This window comes from Clupea harengus, chromosome 9 (assembly GCF_900700415.2).
Source record: "Clupea harengus chromosome 9, Ch_v2.0.2, whole genome shotgun sequence".
Taxonomy (NCBI): domain Eukaryota; kingdom Metazoa; phylum Chordata; class Actinopteri; order Clupeiformes; family Clupeidae; genus Clupea; species Clupea harengus.
Genome location: NC_045160.1, coordinates 5,309,117 through 5,326,107, shown reverse-complemented (window position 1 = coordinate 5,326,107; position 16,991 = coordinate 5,309,117). Strand labels below are relative to the sequence as shown.

The following is a 16,991-nucleotide window of genomic DNA, read 5'->3' as shown; positions in this document are numbered from 1 at the left end:
CCAATCTGACTTACCCCCGTACTTGGGTGTTTTCACTGAGGACCATGTGCTGTGGGCGGCGCCATGATTGACGTTCTTACAGTCACAGTCCGCCCCTCCCCCTCTCCTCGGATGCTTCGCGCGGGACTTTGACCTTGAACCTGCAGCCATGCCAGCCTCCGAAGCCATCCTCGCCGCCGAATTCCGTATCCGAGATCTTGCCTGTTCCATCCTCTGGAACTCCTCAGACCATCGGACAGGACCACTGTCTCCCTCCTCCTTAACTTTCACATCAGAAAAGTTATCCATGACGTTAAGCGATGTCCTCCGCAAAAAAACGTAGCCGCTAGCTAAACTGATAATTAACTACCAAAAAAAAAAACGATAACGAACTTGTCTCCCTAGCTCACTCACTTTATTTATAGTTCACTAAAGCAATAAATGACAAGTCACTTTGTTACTACGAAGCAAGCACCAGTGTCAGTCAGTGAGAGCTATTTTTGTGCACCAATAATGACAACGTGGGTAATCGGCTGTGTTTTGTTTGTGAAAGTCAGAAAAAACGTCTAGCTAGCTAGCTACCTTGTCTGAGGTAATATTAGTCTGAGGAGTTAGTCGATAGCGAGCTATTGAGTGCCAGCCTCATCACTCTAAATTGAAGAGACAAAGCTAGATCATTGACATTGTACCCTTTGCAAACTGCAACAACTTCGTTGCAGATGAGACACATGGGCTTTCCATTAGTGAAACCGGGTAGGATAAAGGCAAAGTTGTCTCTCAATTCCTCTTTATAGGCTCTGTTGTCATTGTCAACTTTCCTCTTCAGACCTTTTGACAAAGACATCGTTCCAAGCTAATTCTATGCTAATTTTTCTCTGCACGCTATTTTCCCCAAACAATAAACATTGTAACATGGTAAGGAGGTACGTCAACCAACTATTTTGAAATAAAAGTAGCAGTAGCCTAAGACTCTAAGTAGTAGCCTAGGTCTAATGAGGAGGCTCAATGTTGAAAAAACTCCATCATTGCTATTATTCACAATAGGCAAGGCTATATTGACAGAGGGGGATAAGAAAGAGTTAGTTAAAATAATTAAATTATTCAAACAGACAACCAATGGGCTCATTCACATTCACATTACGCTACCCTAGAATAATAAGGTTCTATCTGACATTTTTGTCAAAATTGAGTTATTTACATATTCCTATTCTGGCATAATTTGTGAACATTATTTAAGGTGTTTTTCAAAAAAATAAATACATTTTGGGTGTTTTATTCTGAAAACAAAAAGGTTCTATCTACAAAGAAAAGAAAGAGATCACCTGCAGGAGGGACTGGATCTTGTAAAAAGGTAACCATGTGTGTGTGCGTGTGTGTGTGCGTGGTGCGTGTGTGTGTTTGGGGGGGCATTAGAGAAATATTACAATTGATTGTGAAGCTGGGAAGTGGTGAACTGATAATGGAGGAATACATCAAGTGGGCCTAAAATGCGTTAAATTGTATACTTGATTCTCCCACAGGCTTGTGACATTGAGCCAGATGCTGGACCAGCTAAAGATTGAGTGAGGGCAAAATTTGCAACCCCGGACCATGGATGTACATCTGAAGAGCTGGGGACTGTGGAGGACCACAGTGTAAAGTATAGTGTAGGAGTATTACCGTGCTATGATTAAATGATTTTCCTTTTTAGGTGTGGATGAATAAGTGAATAGTATGTGATGTAAGTATGGGATGTATGTGAATAGTAATTGATACTATATCTATTTTTATTGCATGAAATTATTTACAAATGAGCTCCTTTTGAGGTGTTGATGAATAGGTGAATAGTATGTGATGTTTGTATGTGATGCATATGAATTGTAAGTGATATTGTTATTGCATGAAAATGGTTTTCAAATGAGCTCCTTTTTACAGTAAGTAACCTGGGTTTGAAATACAGTGTTCATAAGCAAAACATCTGAATGAGTACTCGTGTTCTTCTGGCAGTATTGACATACTGTATGTGTATTGTTGTATGACGTGTTTTACATTTAAATTGTTTAAAAAATATTTGATAAACTATCAATAAAGACTGATTGTAAATATTCATATCAGACAATGCATTTTTTTTAATTATTCATTTACATGCAACTTACTGTTATCTTGAATAAGAAAGATGAAAGGAAAAATTGCGCATTGGAAACATTTTGTGTTATAGCATGAATGCATGAAGATTTAACATATAAAATACACTTTTAATTATATAAATTGAACATTCAAACAGTATGTATAAGTAAATTGTTAATATTCTTTTATAATCATTGTTCCTCTTTATGTTTTTGAAGATAGAACCTTATAATTCCAAGGCGGCTGTTTGTTTTTAGAGCTATAAGGTTCTATCTACAATTGACCTGTTTCAAAATCCCTAATTTACAATTCATCTAGAATTTTGATATCTCAGATGTAGAATACATATATGGTTTGTGTAACTTTGGTGCTATAAAGAAATGTGCTCCATTTGTCAGTTTTGCTATTTGCAATGCTAAAACTTTAAACCTCAATATCTCAAAACTGACCTGAACGCAGATAGAACCTTATTATTCTGAGGTAGCGATTAGTTATTTGTAGTAGACCTATCCATTCTCTATGTAGGCCTAGTTGTTGCGAGTGCACATAAGGGGCACCTATCGCAGCGTCTAAATAGGCAGTAACCCAGACTCTGGCCCGCCACCTAGTGGCGAGGAAAAATACTGGCCCGGGCCCAAGTTACTTGCCGACCCCTGGTCTAGGGGGTAGGGGTGTCTTTGATCGATTCCTTTCCAGCCAGACTCAGATAGTATATAGAGAGTCCCTCCCCAACCTTATTAACACACTTCTTCTAATGGTGTGTAACACCCAAGGCAGACCACGTAGCTTCATTTGGTTCAGTGCCGAGCCTGCAGCAGCCCATTTCTGTTCTGTTCTCTTTGCACTGTCTTGGATCAACCATTAAAAATAGCTCATACACCACTACAACCGCAGTTGTGACATTTTTACGAATCAAAACAATATAATGCATCACAAAAAACGTTCTTTTTATTGAAGTTGGAAGCTGAGACGTTTGACTGCAAAGTGCATTACTAAAACAACAGTGCTTAGTGTGCCCTGTGTGTATTCTCTGAGTTCTTTCCATGTTTGTTGCTTTTTCTTTCATTGTTTTGTTTTTTTGCAGCTGCGCTAATAGTACTTACAGTCATTTCCAAGATAAAATCTCTATTTTGGCTACCCTATTTGTCACGTTATGTAACATTTTTTTTTGGCCAACATGAACTATACTCCTCTTCCGAAGTCCAACACTTTTCATAGCAGCATAAAATTTCTCGTCTCTGAAGCCATAGATAAGTGGAATGATTGCCCTGGACAGAATAGTGAATGCCAAGAAATTGAAATAGCGTACAATGATATACATGTCCAGATCGATCTTCATGATCTGGGCCTCAATGTAAGGGCATAAGACCTCTAGCGTGCACAGGAAGAGCTGCAGGAGGTGAAGCAGCATGGTCCGCTGGCCCTTGGAAGCAGCCTGCTTGTCCTCCCCTGAGGCCCGTCGAGCGACTCTGTTGATCGCCACATAACAAAAGAACAGGATGAGTAGAATCACCAGACAGTTCAAAATAAACAAATTGCCCCTCATTTTCATGTGCCACTGGGCCACCAGGAGAATTTCATAATAGCAAAAGTTCAGTCCATTTAAGTAGCTCTTGGACACAGTTGAAAAGAAGATGCACAGGTCGACAAACGGTCGCATATAGCTCAGAAACCATGCCACGACTGAAAAGAACACAGTCCTGCCTGGGGTGAAAACATTGACGTGTTGCAGGGGAAAGCAGATGGCTACGTAGCGCTCCAGACACATGACCGTGATTAAGGTCGGTGAGGCAAAAGTCAACCCGTGAAGGAGGGCAACGAACGGGATGCAGAAAGCTAGCGGCAGCAGCAAGTGAACATGAATGGTGATGACCGCAAAGTCAGTCATTAGGAAAAGGGCCGAGTCAGCGAGCAGTGTCTGGGAGAAGAGCACGTAGCGCGGTTCTGCCCAAAGTGCTGGTTTCTTTCGGTAGGTGAAGTACATAAATAGATTGATTGAGATGAAAGGCCACACCAAGATCTGTACCAGGGCTGTGGTCAGGATGAGCCGAATGGGGTCGTTTCCTTTCAGGATCTTCTGGTTAGTGCTGTTTTCAGACATGTCTCTGAAATCTGCTGAAGAGAAGAAGAAATGAGTGACTGCGCAAAAACAGTTTTTGTTTTTCACTTGGTAATATGAAATAAGACAAAAGAAACATAGGACATATTACAAGAAACACAATTCATGATAAAATTACATTTCGTAACATTGTAGAGGTGTCATGGACAATTACTTCCGGAAGACGCAGTAATGCCATTCCAATCTCCAGTTAAATGTTCATCATATAATCCTGACATTGTTGCTAAGGTGGTTGCTATAAGTAAAGGACCACTCCATGTGTAAAACAACAGAATTGATAGCTGTCGACGCAAACCTCAAGAGAAAATTGAGTTACAATAATGTCCCTGGCCCCTCAAGCACAAAGTCTTACACAGAGACATGAACTCACATGTAAAACCTTGTGACAAAATGAATAAATAAGTGGAACATTTAAAAAACTGAAACGACACAAAGCTATTCCATCATATTCATCCATTACAATAAGAGAAGAATAAATGAAAATGAGTAGCCATTGAATGTTGTCAGTATACCTTACCCTTTGTAACATAAATAATCTGTTAATGATTCAGAAATGTAAACCCCAACACACAATAAAAAAATCTGCAGAATTTGCCAAATGAGCACATAACCATTTATAAAAATGGCAGCGATACAAGGATATTCCATCAGAATTATCCATAACAATATATAAAAAGCCATTTTAGCTAATGGAAGTTGTCATTACCTTGCCCTTTGTAAGGTAATTCATCTGTTGCTGATCCAGAAATATAATGCCAACACCAGACAGCTATTGAGAGTCCCTTGTTTTTAAGTTCTTTGAAGGGATCACATGGGATTGATCAGCTGATATCGAGACTAATGTTCACGTCACTGAGAGGTTTTTCTTTATTTAAATTTTTTTCTACATTGCAGATTAATATTGAAGACATCAAAACTATGAAGGAACACATAGGGAATTATGTGGTCAACAAAAAAAAGTGTTAAATTAACCAGAATATGTTTTAGATTTTAGAATCTTGTGCCTTGTCAAGAGTTAATTTGTGGAATTTCTTGCCTTCCTAATGTTTTTGAGACCGTCAGTTGTGTTGTGCAGAGGCAGGGTTGGAGCACAATTATATACAGTGAATAGGCCTATTCGACTACAGTTCTAATCCATATTATGGCAAGAACCACTCAACTAAGTAAAGATAAACGACAGTCCATCATTACTTTAAGACAGGAAGGTCAGTCAATCCAGAAGATTTCAAGAACTTTGAATGTATCCTCAAGTGCAGTTGCGAAAACCATCAAACGCTATGATGAAACTGGCTCTCATGAGGACCGCCCCAGGACAGGAAGACCAAGAGTTACCTCTGCTGCCGAGGATAAGTTAATTACAGTTACCAGCCTCAGAAACCGAAAATTAACAGCACCTCAGATTAGAGCCCACATAAATGCTTTGCAGAGTTCAAGTAGCAGACACATCTCAACATCAACTGTTCAGAGGAGACTGCGTGAATCAGGCCTTAATGGTCGAATTGCTGCAAAGAAGCCACCACTGAGGAAGAACAAGAAGAAGAAGACTTGCTTGGGCCAAGAAACACAAGGAATGGACATTAAACCAGTGGAAATCTGTACTTTGGTCTGATGAGTCCAAATTTGAGATTTTTGGTTCCACCCGCCATGTTTTTGTACGATGCAGAAAAGGTGAACGGATGGTTTCTACATGTGTGTGTGTTCCCATCGTGAAGCATGGAGGAGGAGGTGTGATGGTGTGGAGGTGCTTTGCTGGTGACACTGTTGGTGATTTATTCAAAATTCAAGGCAGACTTAACCAGCATGGCTACCACAGCATTCTGCAGCGGCATGCCATTCCAACGGTTTGCGCTTAGTGGGACCAGCATTTGTATTTCAACAGGACAATGACCCCAAACACACCTCCAAGCTATGTAAGGGCTATATGACCAAGAAGGAGAGTGATGGAGTGCTGCGTCAGATGACCTGGCCTCCACAATCACCCAGCCTAAACCCAGTTAAGATGGTCTGGGATGAGTTGGACCGCAGAGTGAAGGCAAAGCAGCCAACAAGTGCTCAGCACCTCTGGGAACTCCTTCAAGACTGTTGGAAAACCATTCCAGGTGACTACCTCGTGAAGCTGATTGAAAGAATGCCAAGAGTGCGAAGCTGTCATCAAAACAATAGGTGGCTACTTTGAAGATTCTAAAATATAAAACATATTCTGGTTTGTAGATTTTTTTGTTTTGTTTACCACATAATTCCATATATGTTCCTTCATAGTTTGGATGTCTTCAATATTAATCTACAATGTAGAAAAAAATTAAATAAAGATAAAGCATTGAATGAGAAGGTGTGTCCAAACTTTTGACTGGTACTGTACATTTTTTGCATGCATGTTCCTTAATGCATTGTGTTGGGTTGGGGATGTGTGGTTTATGTTATCTTTTGGAATTAGGAACTTAATGTTACATCTAAAGATGAAATGTTACAATTGTGCATTTGCAAAATGAAATTGTTCCTATGATGTTTTGTGTATATATCATCTACAAAAAACGTCAAGCACTGTTTAGATAACTTTTCTATAAAAAAAAATGAACAAGATTATATAAAAATGTCGGTAACTTTGCTGAATGTACAGACTAAATTGAACGTTCTGGTTAAATATGGCTATTTGTGGAGTATTTTGAGGTTTGAAACCAACAGGCAGGGCCAGACCTAGCACATTTGGTGCCCTAGGCAAGCTTCACGCCTGGCAATAACATAACATGTGCTTCCCACACCTAATGCAGTAACTGTAGAAGTAAGACTTCTATTCATGATATTTTGTATTGCCACTAAACACTCACTGCCCTTATTAACCTTGAGTACCCTTACTTACTGGGCAGACAGGTAGGTCAGTATCATTGTCAGAGACAGAGGCCTGTGAGAAGAAGGCCGTGACCCTACAGAAGCAGTGTCAGTCCCTCTGGGCGTCTGATGAGATCCAGAGGTATGTGTGTGTCTGTGTGTGTATCTTTGTGCCTAAGTGTCATTGCTAAGACACAGGGAGCCCCAAATACAAATATTTAGATCATTAAGCTCCAATTGGTAGGATGACGAGAACTGTTGTCATACTTTCTTTGCTTTGTTATTGAAAGGCTGATAAATTATTCACAAGCCTAATTATTGCCGTTTTTGTCATGTACTGTTCGTCTGTAATTAGTACCATACTCGTATTGTTTTTTGGGGACTATCGAGAGGTGATTAGCATTGTGTTAATTTGGAAGATGATGCAAAGTCTCAGATGGTCTTTCCTGATACCCAGAATCCTCTGCAGGTTTCACTCAGGCCTCACATTTGCCATGTAGTGAAATAAACCCTAAACTAAACTATGAACATGACTGGCCTCATGCTGACATGTCAACTCTAAATATTTAATACATTTACTTTTGAGAAGAGAATCTACAGGTTCCCTCTCTACATTGGACTTACAACCTTAATTCACCTTAAGTGGTGTGGTGTGATCTTGGACTTCAATGTTAATTGATATATCAGATATTTATTTGCCGATGATTTAGCCTGTGCAGGCTATGTCTCTGCAATGCCAATTTCCAGAGCATTGTGAGAGGACAGGTGTAAAGGCCTCCTCAGATGTTAAAGGTTAACAAACATGTCCCCAAGTAGTCTGTGAATGCAATAACCTCTGCTTAACCTTTTCCTCTGCCTCTGATAACGTTAATGCTACTGTAAGTCACCTCCAAAATCTGAAATCTATTAAAAACCTGTGGTAAACTACAAAACCTCTAATAACTTTCTCTACTGGTTCAGCGTACTTTGCCTTCTTCCCTTCAAAGGTGTCGCATCTTCAAAAATGATTGCTAACTCAACAAAGTAAACTATTTGTTCACTTAGAGAACAACACCATGTCAGGTCTTGTAGAGATCACTACAATGCACAGTACAGTCGTGGCCAAAAGTTTTGAGAATGACACAAATATACATTTTCACAAAGTTTGCTGCTTCAGTGTCTTTAGATATTTTTATGTATAATTACAAGCATTTAATAAGTGTCAAAGGCTTTTATTGACATGTTCATGAAGTGGATGCAAAGAGTCAACTTCTCCCAACCATCCAGGAACAGTTTGGTGATGAACAATGCCTTTTCGAGCATGATGGAGCACCTTGCCATAAGGCAAAAGTGATAACTAAGTGGCTTGGGGAACAAAACATCAAAATTTTGGGTCCATGGCCAGGAAACTCCCCAGACCTTAATCCCATTGAGAACTTGTGGTCAATCCTCAAGAGGTGGGTGGACAAACAAAAACCCACAAATTCTGACAAACTCCAAGCATTGATTATGATAATTATAAGAATGGCCCAGAAGTGAATTGACAGCATGCCAGGGCGGATTGCAGAGGTCTTGAAAAAGAAGGGTCAACACTGCAAATATTGACTCTTTACATCCACCTCATGTAATTGTCAATAAAAGCCTTTGACACTTATTAAATGCTTGTAATTATACTTCAGTCTTCCATAGTAACATCTGACAAAAATATCTAAAGACACTAAAGCAGCAAACTTTGTGAAAATGTATATTTGTGTCATTCTCAAAACTTGTTAGACACTGTATGAGTTGTATAAAGAATTCCATGCAAAACATATAGATACATTATTACATTACATATATTATAGGAGGGTGGTCTCAAAAACATGTGTTGTAATAGTTACTAAAACAAGAAGTGATATCATCCCATGCGGTGGGGCTATTATGTCATCTTTTTAAGGGCTCGAATTCTAAAGACAGGAAGGGTAATGTTTTTGCATGGTGATGCACTCAATTCATCTCAATTCCTATACACTGTATATGTATGAGATCATGACATCAATCAATTTCAGATAAATGTGAGGGGAAATTATCTTCCTGGGGCAACAAAATACTGACATCTATGGAAGTTCAACCAAATATTGCTTTCATAGACGGAATGATTTTTGTGCACTTTCTGACACAATGCCCAAATGTATACAACATATTGAGCTGGAATAATAGTTGTTCCCCAGGACACAAAGTGAAACGGTTAAACGTTTTCACATCACATTCTGCAACTGATCAATTTATTCATGATCAGAATCATGTTTATTGGCCAAGTACATTTTCACATACAAGGAATTTGACTCCAGGTTTAGTGGCTCGCAATGTACTTACACTGAAAATATACAGTATAACACAACAGTTTAGGATAAAATACATAAATATAATATATAATACAGAGATCTGTAGCGCCTGACAGAGGGGAGGAGTTGGAACAGATTATGTGCAGGGTGTGAGGGGTCTGCAATGATTTTCCTTGCCCGTTTCCTGGCTTTTGAGGCGTACAGGTCCTGGATGGTGGGCAGGTCGGCACCAATAATCATTTCTGCAGACCCGACTGTCTGTTGTAGTCTGTTCCTGTCCAGTTTAGTGGCCGATCCAAACCAGACAGTGATGGATGTGCAGAGAACAGACTCAATGACTGCAGTGTAAAACTGGATCAGCAGCTCCTGAGGCGAAGGAAGTACATCCTCTGCTGGGCCTTTTTGATGACTGTTTTGATGTTTGGCTCCCACTTCAGGTTCTGGGAGATTGTGGAACCCAGAAACCTGAAGGATTCCACAGCAGACACAGTGCTGTTGAGTATGGTGAGGGGGGGCAGTGATGGGGGGCTCCTCCTGAAGTCCACTATCATCTCCACAGTTTTGAGCTCAAGTTCGACTCGAGTTCAACTCCAGGTTATAGCGACTGCACCAGAGGGCCAGCTGTTCAACTTCCCTCCTGTATGCAGACTCATCTCCATCTCGGATGAGGCCGATGTCTTCAAATTTCAGGAGTTGAACAGACGGGTCTTCTGAGGTGCAGTCGTTGGTGTAGAGGGAGAAGAGCAGTGGGGAGAGCACGCATCCCTGGGGGGCACCAGTGCTGACTGTCCGGGTGCTGGATGTAATTTTTCCCAGGCTGCTTCCTGTCTATCAGGAAGTTTGTAATCCACTGACAGTTTGGTGAGGAGGACTTCAGGGATGATGGTGTTGAACGCCGAGCTGAAGTCCACAAACAGCATCCTTGCATACGTCCCTGGGGAGTCGAGGTGTTGCAGGATGTAGTGCAGTCCCAGGTTTACTGCATCATCCACTGACCTATTAGCCTGGTAGGCAAACTGCAGATGGTCCAGCAGGGGGCCTGTGATGACCTTCAGGTGGGACAACACCAGTCTCTCAAAGGACTTCATGACCACAGAAGTCAGGGCGACGGGCTTGTAGTCCTTCAGTCCAGTGATGAAGGGTCTCTTGGGAACCGGGATGATGATGGAGCGTTTGAAGCAGGAGGGGACTTCACACAGCTCCAGAGATCTGTTGAAGATCCGTGTGAAGATGGGGGCCAGCTGGTCAGCACAGAATTTTAGACAGGAGGGTGACACACCGTCTGGGCCTGGAGCCTTCCTGATCTTCTGTCTCTGAAAGAGCTGACACACATCTTCTTCACAGACCGTCAGTGCCGGAGGGGGGGTTGGGGGGGGGGGGGGGGGGGGTGCAGATTGTTGGGGGAAGTCTGAGTTGGAGCAGGGTGTGGATGTGGGGTGATCAAACCTGCAGTAAAACACATTTACATCGTCAGCTAGTTGAGGGTTCTCTGCAGTGTGGGGGGACAGTTTCCTGTAGTTGGTGATGTCCGGCAGGCCTCTCCACACTGAAATGTGGAGTTCAATTATACAGAACCTAGTGTAGTAAGACATTCATTTTATCTTTGATTTGGAGAACAACTTGCAGCCCACACAGCCCTACAGAAAATGTAATTGCTAAATCACTTTCAGCCTAATAGCCTGTAAAATGTGTTTCAGTCAATGTGAGACATGTTGCATTATACTAGAGCAGTTTAATCACTAATACACTAATGAAGTCACTTTCAGGTGGTTATTGACAACTGGAGAAGTATACAGCTTCATTCAGTGTCACTGTCATCATCATTATCATCATCCTCATCATCATCAATCATCCACAATCATCATCGCCTCACTTTTTTCTTTTACATTCAGGGTTCTATTGGATTCTTGACCACTAATGATTAAGACTGGTCTCTTCTGTGACCTTAACCTCTCGGACTGTCTCTCATATTCAGACTCAATAACAATTCTTTTGTGTCTCTGATGAAATCTGTGGCTGCATTGTTTGTGTTCTGTTGTCCAGGGGATGTTGCTAAAACACAAAGGACACAAGGGAAATATGCTAAATACCTTTTTAATTAGTGTACAGAATGTTTGTTGCCCACCTCATCCATGTTTTGCTCATCAAAGGTTGATAAAATATTCACATTCTGAGCTAATGACCTTGGTATTTTTAGTAAATGATACGCTTTGGTTTCATGTTGTTTTCATGCTAGGGAATACCAACAAGTTGTGTTGCATGTATCTGAAGATGATGCAATTCCACACCAAACAATGTGGAATAGTCTGGCAGGTCTCATATTCACCATGACTGGGCAAGTTGTCGTGAGTGCAGCTTAGCACAAACGTTTGACAGGTCAGCTCAGTAAAGAGATTGATTGTTGCATTTAACTCCGTTAAATACGACTAGTTACTCCCCAACCCTGGATACAGCATGTCTTCCTCCACTAAAAACGACAACAGAAAAACATGCAAAAGAACAGAACACATGTCCATCCCTGACCAAAGATGGACAGTTCACTTCACTTGGTCCCCGGGCACTCACAAGCTGCCCGCTGCTCCTGGGGGGTCCTGGAGGAAGGACGGTCCAGGATGGGAAAAAGCAGAGAATAAATTCACAGCAACCTCAGGCCTGCGTGTGTGTGTGTGTGTGTGTGTGTGTGTGTGTGTGTGTGTGTGTGTGTGTGTGTGTGTCCTGTGTCGCCTACATATATGCATGTGTGTGTTGCAGTGTGTCGTGTGTGCTATTAAAATCTGACAATTATTATTATTATTATTATTATTATTATTATTATTATGTCTTAGACATGATTTTCAATAAACAAAAATCATTAAAAAAATCCAATAGAATAATCAATATGTGGACAGTCTGTCTAAAATGTCACTTTGAATAATTGGCTGTATACACATTGGTTGTGAATAGATGTATATAGCTAAATATTCTCTACTATTCTCAGATTCTCACATTAGAAATTAATGAAGCCTTATGCATAAGGCCTTAGTTTGTGCATGATGCAATGACAGTTTAACAAATACATGTCTTGGAAAGGTGTTGCCATTGTTAAGAATAGCATACCAATTTGTTGTTTTGCCCCGACAACCCATTGGGATTATTAAATGGACATCATTTGTACCTTTTATCCTTTGGAGATACCGTTGGGCAACAAACATATTGCGTGAGGTCCATATGTAGCCAAACATTCTTTGTGATGTTTTTTCCAACCCACTAGGTTTGCAAACATACAGAACAGCACAACTAATTAGAGAGGTGGTGGGGGATAATCACAGAATAGCAAGATGGCTAATTACTCTCTTAAGGCCTAATTAACCTCTAAGGAGTAATACCACCTCACAAACACCTCCTTATCCTTGACAAATGTTTGCCAAGCATGACAATAACACTGCCAGGTCCAAAGGGTTGTTTCTGTAGTGTGTGTTTGTTTATTGTGGACAGCACAGTTGGCTGACATTAAAGGTCATTTCACAATGTGGACGCTACACAGTATTTTTTTTACGATTTCTCCACATCTTAATTATAGAGGTGTACAGAGATGTCATTATTTATATCTGTATCTGTATTTGTTCAAGCCACAAAATTATCTGCATCTGTATTCAGATAGAAGACAGGAAGTGAGCGTGCTTCATACCAGAGGTCGCATTAAATTGGACAATACAATTGCTGTGTCTTCAAAGCATCTAATTGATTTAATATTGGCATATAATTCATTATGACCTATATTTCCATATACTCGTACCAGTGGCATAGCAAGAAAAACATTTTTGGACAGGCCTCTACAAATGTGAGCGGGCACGACTTTCACTTATGGTCCATCACTAGCCTACACATTCTTTATAGCCCACTGCTGACCTGAGTGGCAAGCCAGAAGCCCTGTAGCGCAACTGTAGCGTACTCAATAATCAAGCCATTCTCTGTAGTAAATCACAAACCACAAACCAGAAAACTTTAACCAGAGGCCTAGTAAATGGGGGCCTAAAACATCAAGTACAGACATGATTCTTTACCCATAGCCTTTAGTCAATTAAAATATCCAACTCACACACACAACACAGTCCAGGAGAAGCACCACACTGTCCAAACTGCCCATACTACAGAAACAGGCAATATCATATTTGTCACTTCATCTTCTTTGCCTCCATCCCTCTCGGATTCTACACAGTACCGACCATCTGCTCGGTGGAGATGCTTATCGTTCGCCAGTGGCAGGGTTACTTAAACTCAGCCCTTTCTCAGTTCTACTTCTTGTCCTATCAATTCCTTTGTATGTCTTGACATGTGAAGAAATTGACAATAAAGCTACTTTGACTTTGACCTGAGGTACTTTGACAACATTGCCTTTGTTCTCACACCGAGGTGTCTAAGCCCACTCATTTACGGGCTGAGAGACGAGAAATTTTTCAAGGCCCTTAAACATTATACAGTGTGTGGAATGAGCCAGAGTAGGCCTGTGGCCGTTTCATCTTGATTTAGTTTCCCAGCATTTTTCAGGCCTTTCTGATATTATAATACAGAGTGTGGCTGTATGTTGTTGCCTAATCTGTGAGTCTGACTGCACACAACTATAAAAGCGAGGCGTGCTTTAATAGTGTAATTTATAATTGTATCATAGTGTATTCCTGTGTCTCTATCTCTATGATTATCTCTATGATGTTCCAATATCATAACTTTTTGTTAAAATAAAGATGCTTCTTAACAGCAGTTGTTTAGCTGTTCAATTCACAGGGTAGAAAAAATTCTCACCAACTCTCTCAATGTTTCAGTCTTGTGTGATCCCAGTTTGACATCTTCTTACATAAGAGATGAGTTATTATGGAATGCAGTTAAGTTGTTCAAGAACCTGTACATGAAGCTTCCACACATAGGCCTTATGTATGTCTGAAAATTGTTGATAGATACATTTATGTCAGATACATTTAAGTATTTGAGATGCATCTGAAATATATTACATGTTTTACAATTTGTATTCAGCGATATTGTAGAAAAAAAATGCTTTTAGTTCATGTGTCAATCCATCATCCATTGGTCAGATAGGTACCCTCCACCAATAGGTGGCCTGGGAAACAGGACTAGTGACATGACCTGAAGAACTAAATATCACAATTTCAGTGATGCTAATCCATGATTATTTCTGTTTTATTGGAAAGTCACAATACCATCTCAAAAAATGCATTTGACATCATGATCTAAAATTCCATTTTAAATGAATATTTTGTGAGTGTTCTTCATCATCACCTGACACATCTAATTTATTTCAACAAATGAATTAATATATTCTCTTTATTGCTCAGCTCTACTAGGAAATGTAAGTAGGTAAGTCATTTAATCCAAAACACAAGACATGTATCTTTTAACAAGACATACCGGTAAGTTAATTACTATCAGCAGATAGAAATGTTGAAGTCTGATGTGGTTTGATTTGTTTAGCTCATCATTCTAATAACCACACCAGGAAGACATTCATATTCAGCAAACATCAAAATGCTCACAGGAGGAATATGTCATGTGTCATGAAGTCAGATTATTTATAGTGGTAACAAGTAATGTAACAAATTACAAATTAAAAATCAGTTATTGAACAGCTTTGCAGCTTTTGAGAAGTGAAGCCAAATTATCTCTGACTCGCTACCAAGGGGATGGCTGGTGTAGGACTACAAATTTGATCCCACATCCCTGAGCTGGCCAAAATAAAATAAAATTCCAAATTAGACAAAATATACCAAATGTGTTCTGTCAAAGCTTGCCCAGTGTTCCGAATATTTGATTAAATCATACTATTTAAAAAAAAAATTAAGTTTAGTATTAAGTCTAGCATACCAACAGAGCACAGCGAAAAATGCACACAAAGATAAAATCCACAAAAAGTTATGTAAGGGATAATAAGTCCACCGGTCAGTATAGGAAAATAAATCCAGACCAGACGAACAGGACCCCGACGCTCAATGGACCCCTACCACTTATTACATGGCTGCTTGCCACAACGATAAAAGCCACAACAACATTTCTCCAAAATCTCTTTTTTTAGTGGCTTCCACTGAGAAAAAAAAGTTCTTCACACAAATACAACTTAACTAAAGTTTCAGGTGTTGAGTAGCAATGTATTACTCACTGACCAGTAACAATGAATTTCCATTATTGCTCTGCTTCAGTGAGCAGACCACTTGCAGAATGATATGTGAATAAGAAGCACAAAACCTGTTGCCAATGGCAGCGGTTATTCATTTGTAGTGGTCATCATAAAGAAATAGCAGACCTCCGAACATCGGGATAGCCCATAGCTGTGGCTTCTGCTAAGAACATTTTTTTCTTTACACAAATAGAACTTTAAAGATTCAGGTATTACTTACTGACTTTTAGTTACACTTTTGTCATTGTCTGACTGCGAGGCATTGAGGGCTGCTGTAGCTAAGAAACCATTCCTGCCAGTCTGACCAGCAGGCTACATTTTACCCATTTAGAAACTGCCAGTCCAAACCCAAATGCACCTTGAATTTCGGGGTACAGCATACTGTTCAGTCACCATGCCAATATATCATAAGATAATTAAAAGATCTTTATCTGTGGCAACATGTGGCATCTAAACTAAATACATTTTGTATATATGGTTCATACTTTTCAGCGGCCATCTTGAATACCTATTTTTTTTGCTTCTGTAATCTGAACAACATTAACCTGTAATCTTCTTTGTCCTCTTCAGTTGCTTTGAATTTATCTTTCACTTATTGTTCAAACATCCATTTGTCTTTAATGCTGGGCTGGCCTGTGAATGATGAGTCTCGATCAGCAAACGAAAATAAGACTCACACCCACAGACGGGGGCTGTACCAAATGGTCGACTGTATGTCAACATCGGCCTTACAAGGTTCAGGTTGATTTTAAACAGTAGATGGCCTGTTTATGGCCATAAAATGAATTAAAATGGTAATTTTGTCAATATTAATACCAGCATTCATGTGTTTTATCACAGTACAATCTTGTTTGAGTTGAGTTGAACTGTAAACTAATCACATTTAAGTGTGCAGTACCTCTTTAATTTGTCATCCCCCCAATGGTGGCCCAATACCACTACCGTCTTTACATGGTTACCGGTACGTGTGTGTGTGTGTGTGTGTGTGTTTATTCATGTTGACCAACAAATGCGGTTTGTTGCTGACTCACTGGCTGACTTTTCTTCATCCCTTGGAGAGCTCTCCTCGTGTTGAGTATGGGCTAGTTATATTCATATATAAGAAGCACTCAAGCCTCCTCTCCAGTCAGTCATCGCTGGATGGCAAGCATAGGACCCTTGGTCAGGTGGGGTACTCAGTCAGTGTTGTTTTTCAGATTTATTGTTTATCTCAGTGGGCATGGAAAATATTTTTTAATTCTGTAAAAGAAAGACGTTTTTTCTATTATGATGTATTGTGGTATTGTAGTCAATACAACATGATTGTGCAGACATTGTATTATACATGTATAATTATACAATAACATTTTATACCGATCATGTATGTCAAGCTCTGTGATAATGATAGCCGGTTCAATATATCCTTGGAATAGTATATATAATATATCTTGGAAAGTACTTGTTGAATTATGTTTTTTTTATGCATGTTTTTCCAGGCAATAAATCAAGGCGGAGA

General features: G+C 39.9%; 1 protein-coding gene and 1 long non-coding RNA gene across 2 annotated transcripts; one reads left to right on the top strand and one right to left on the bottom strand.

The window, feature by feature from the left end:
• The first annotated feature begins 1,127 nt into the window (after nucleotides 1–1,127).
• On the top strand, nucleotides 1,128–2,750 carry LOC122133149. The gene is made up of 2 exons (XR_006152560.1): nucleotides 1,128–1,330; nucleotides 1,500–2,750. It is a non-coding gene; the product is annotated as an uncharacterized LOC122133149 (long non-coding RNA).
• Nucleotides 2,751–2,882: 132 nt separating this feature from the next.
• Nucleotides 2,883–4,186, bottom strand: LOC122133188 (odorant receptor 131-2-like). The gene is made up of 2 exons (XM_042708795.1): nucleotides 3,395–4,186; nucleotides 2,883–2,933 (listed from the first exon to the last, which is right to left on the bottom strand). The coding sequence occupies exons 1-2, from the start codon at nucleotides 4,184–4,186 to the stop codon at nucleotides 2,883–2,885; spliced, it is 843 nt and encodes a 280-aa protein (XP_042564729.1).
• Between the last annotated feature and the right edge of the window lie 12,805 nt (nucleotides 4,187–16,991).

What these genes read in the sequence shown, in the direction of transcription:
- LOC122133188 (XM_042708795.1), bottom strand. Translation starts at nt 4,186, where the DNA reads ATGTCTGAAAACAGCACTAACCAGAAGATCCTGAAAGGAAACGACCCC. An exon ending in ATCTGGACATGTATATCATT is followed by an intron (nt 2,934 to 3,394) that starts GTACGCTATTTC and finishes GGTTGATCCAAG; the next exon opens with ACAGTGCAAAGAGAACAGAA.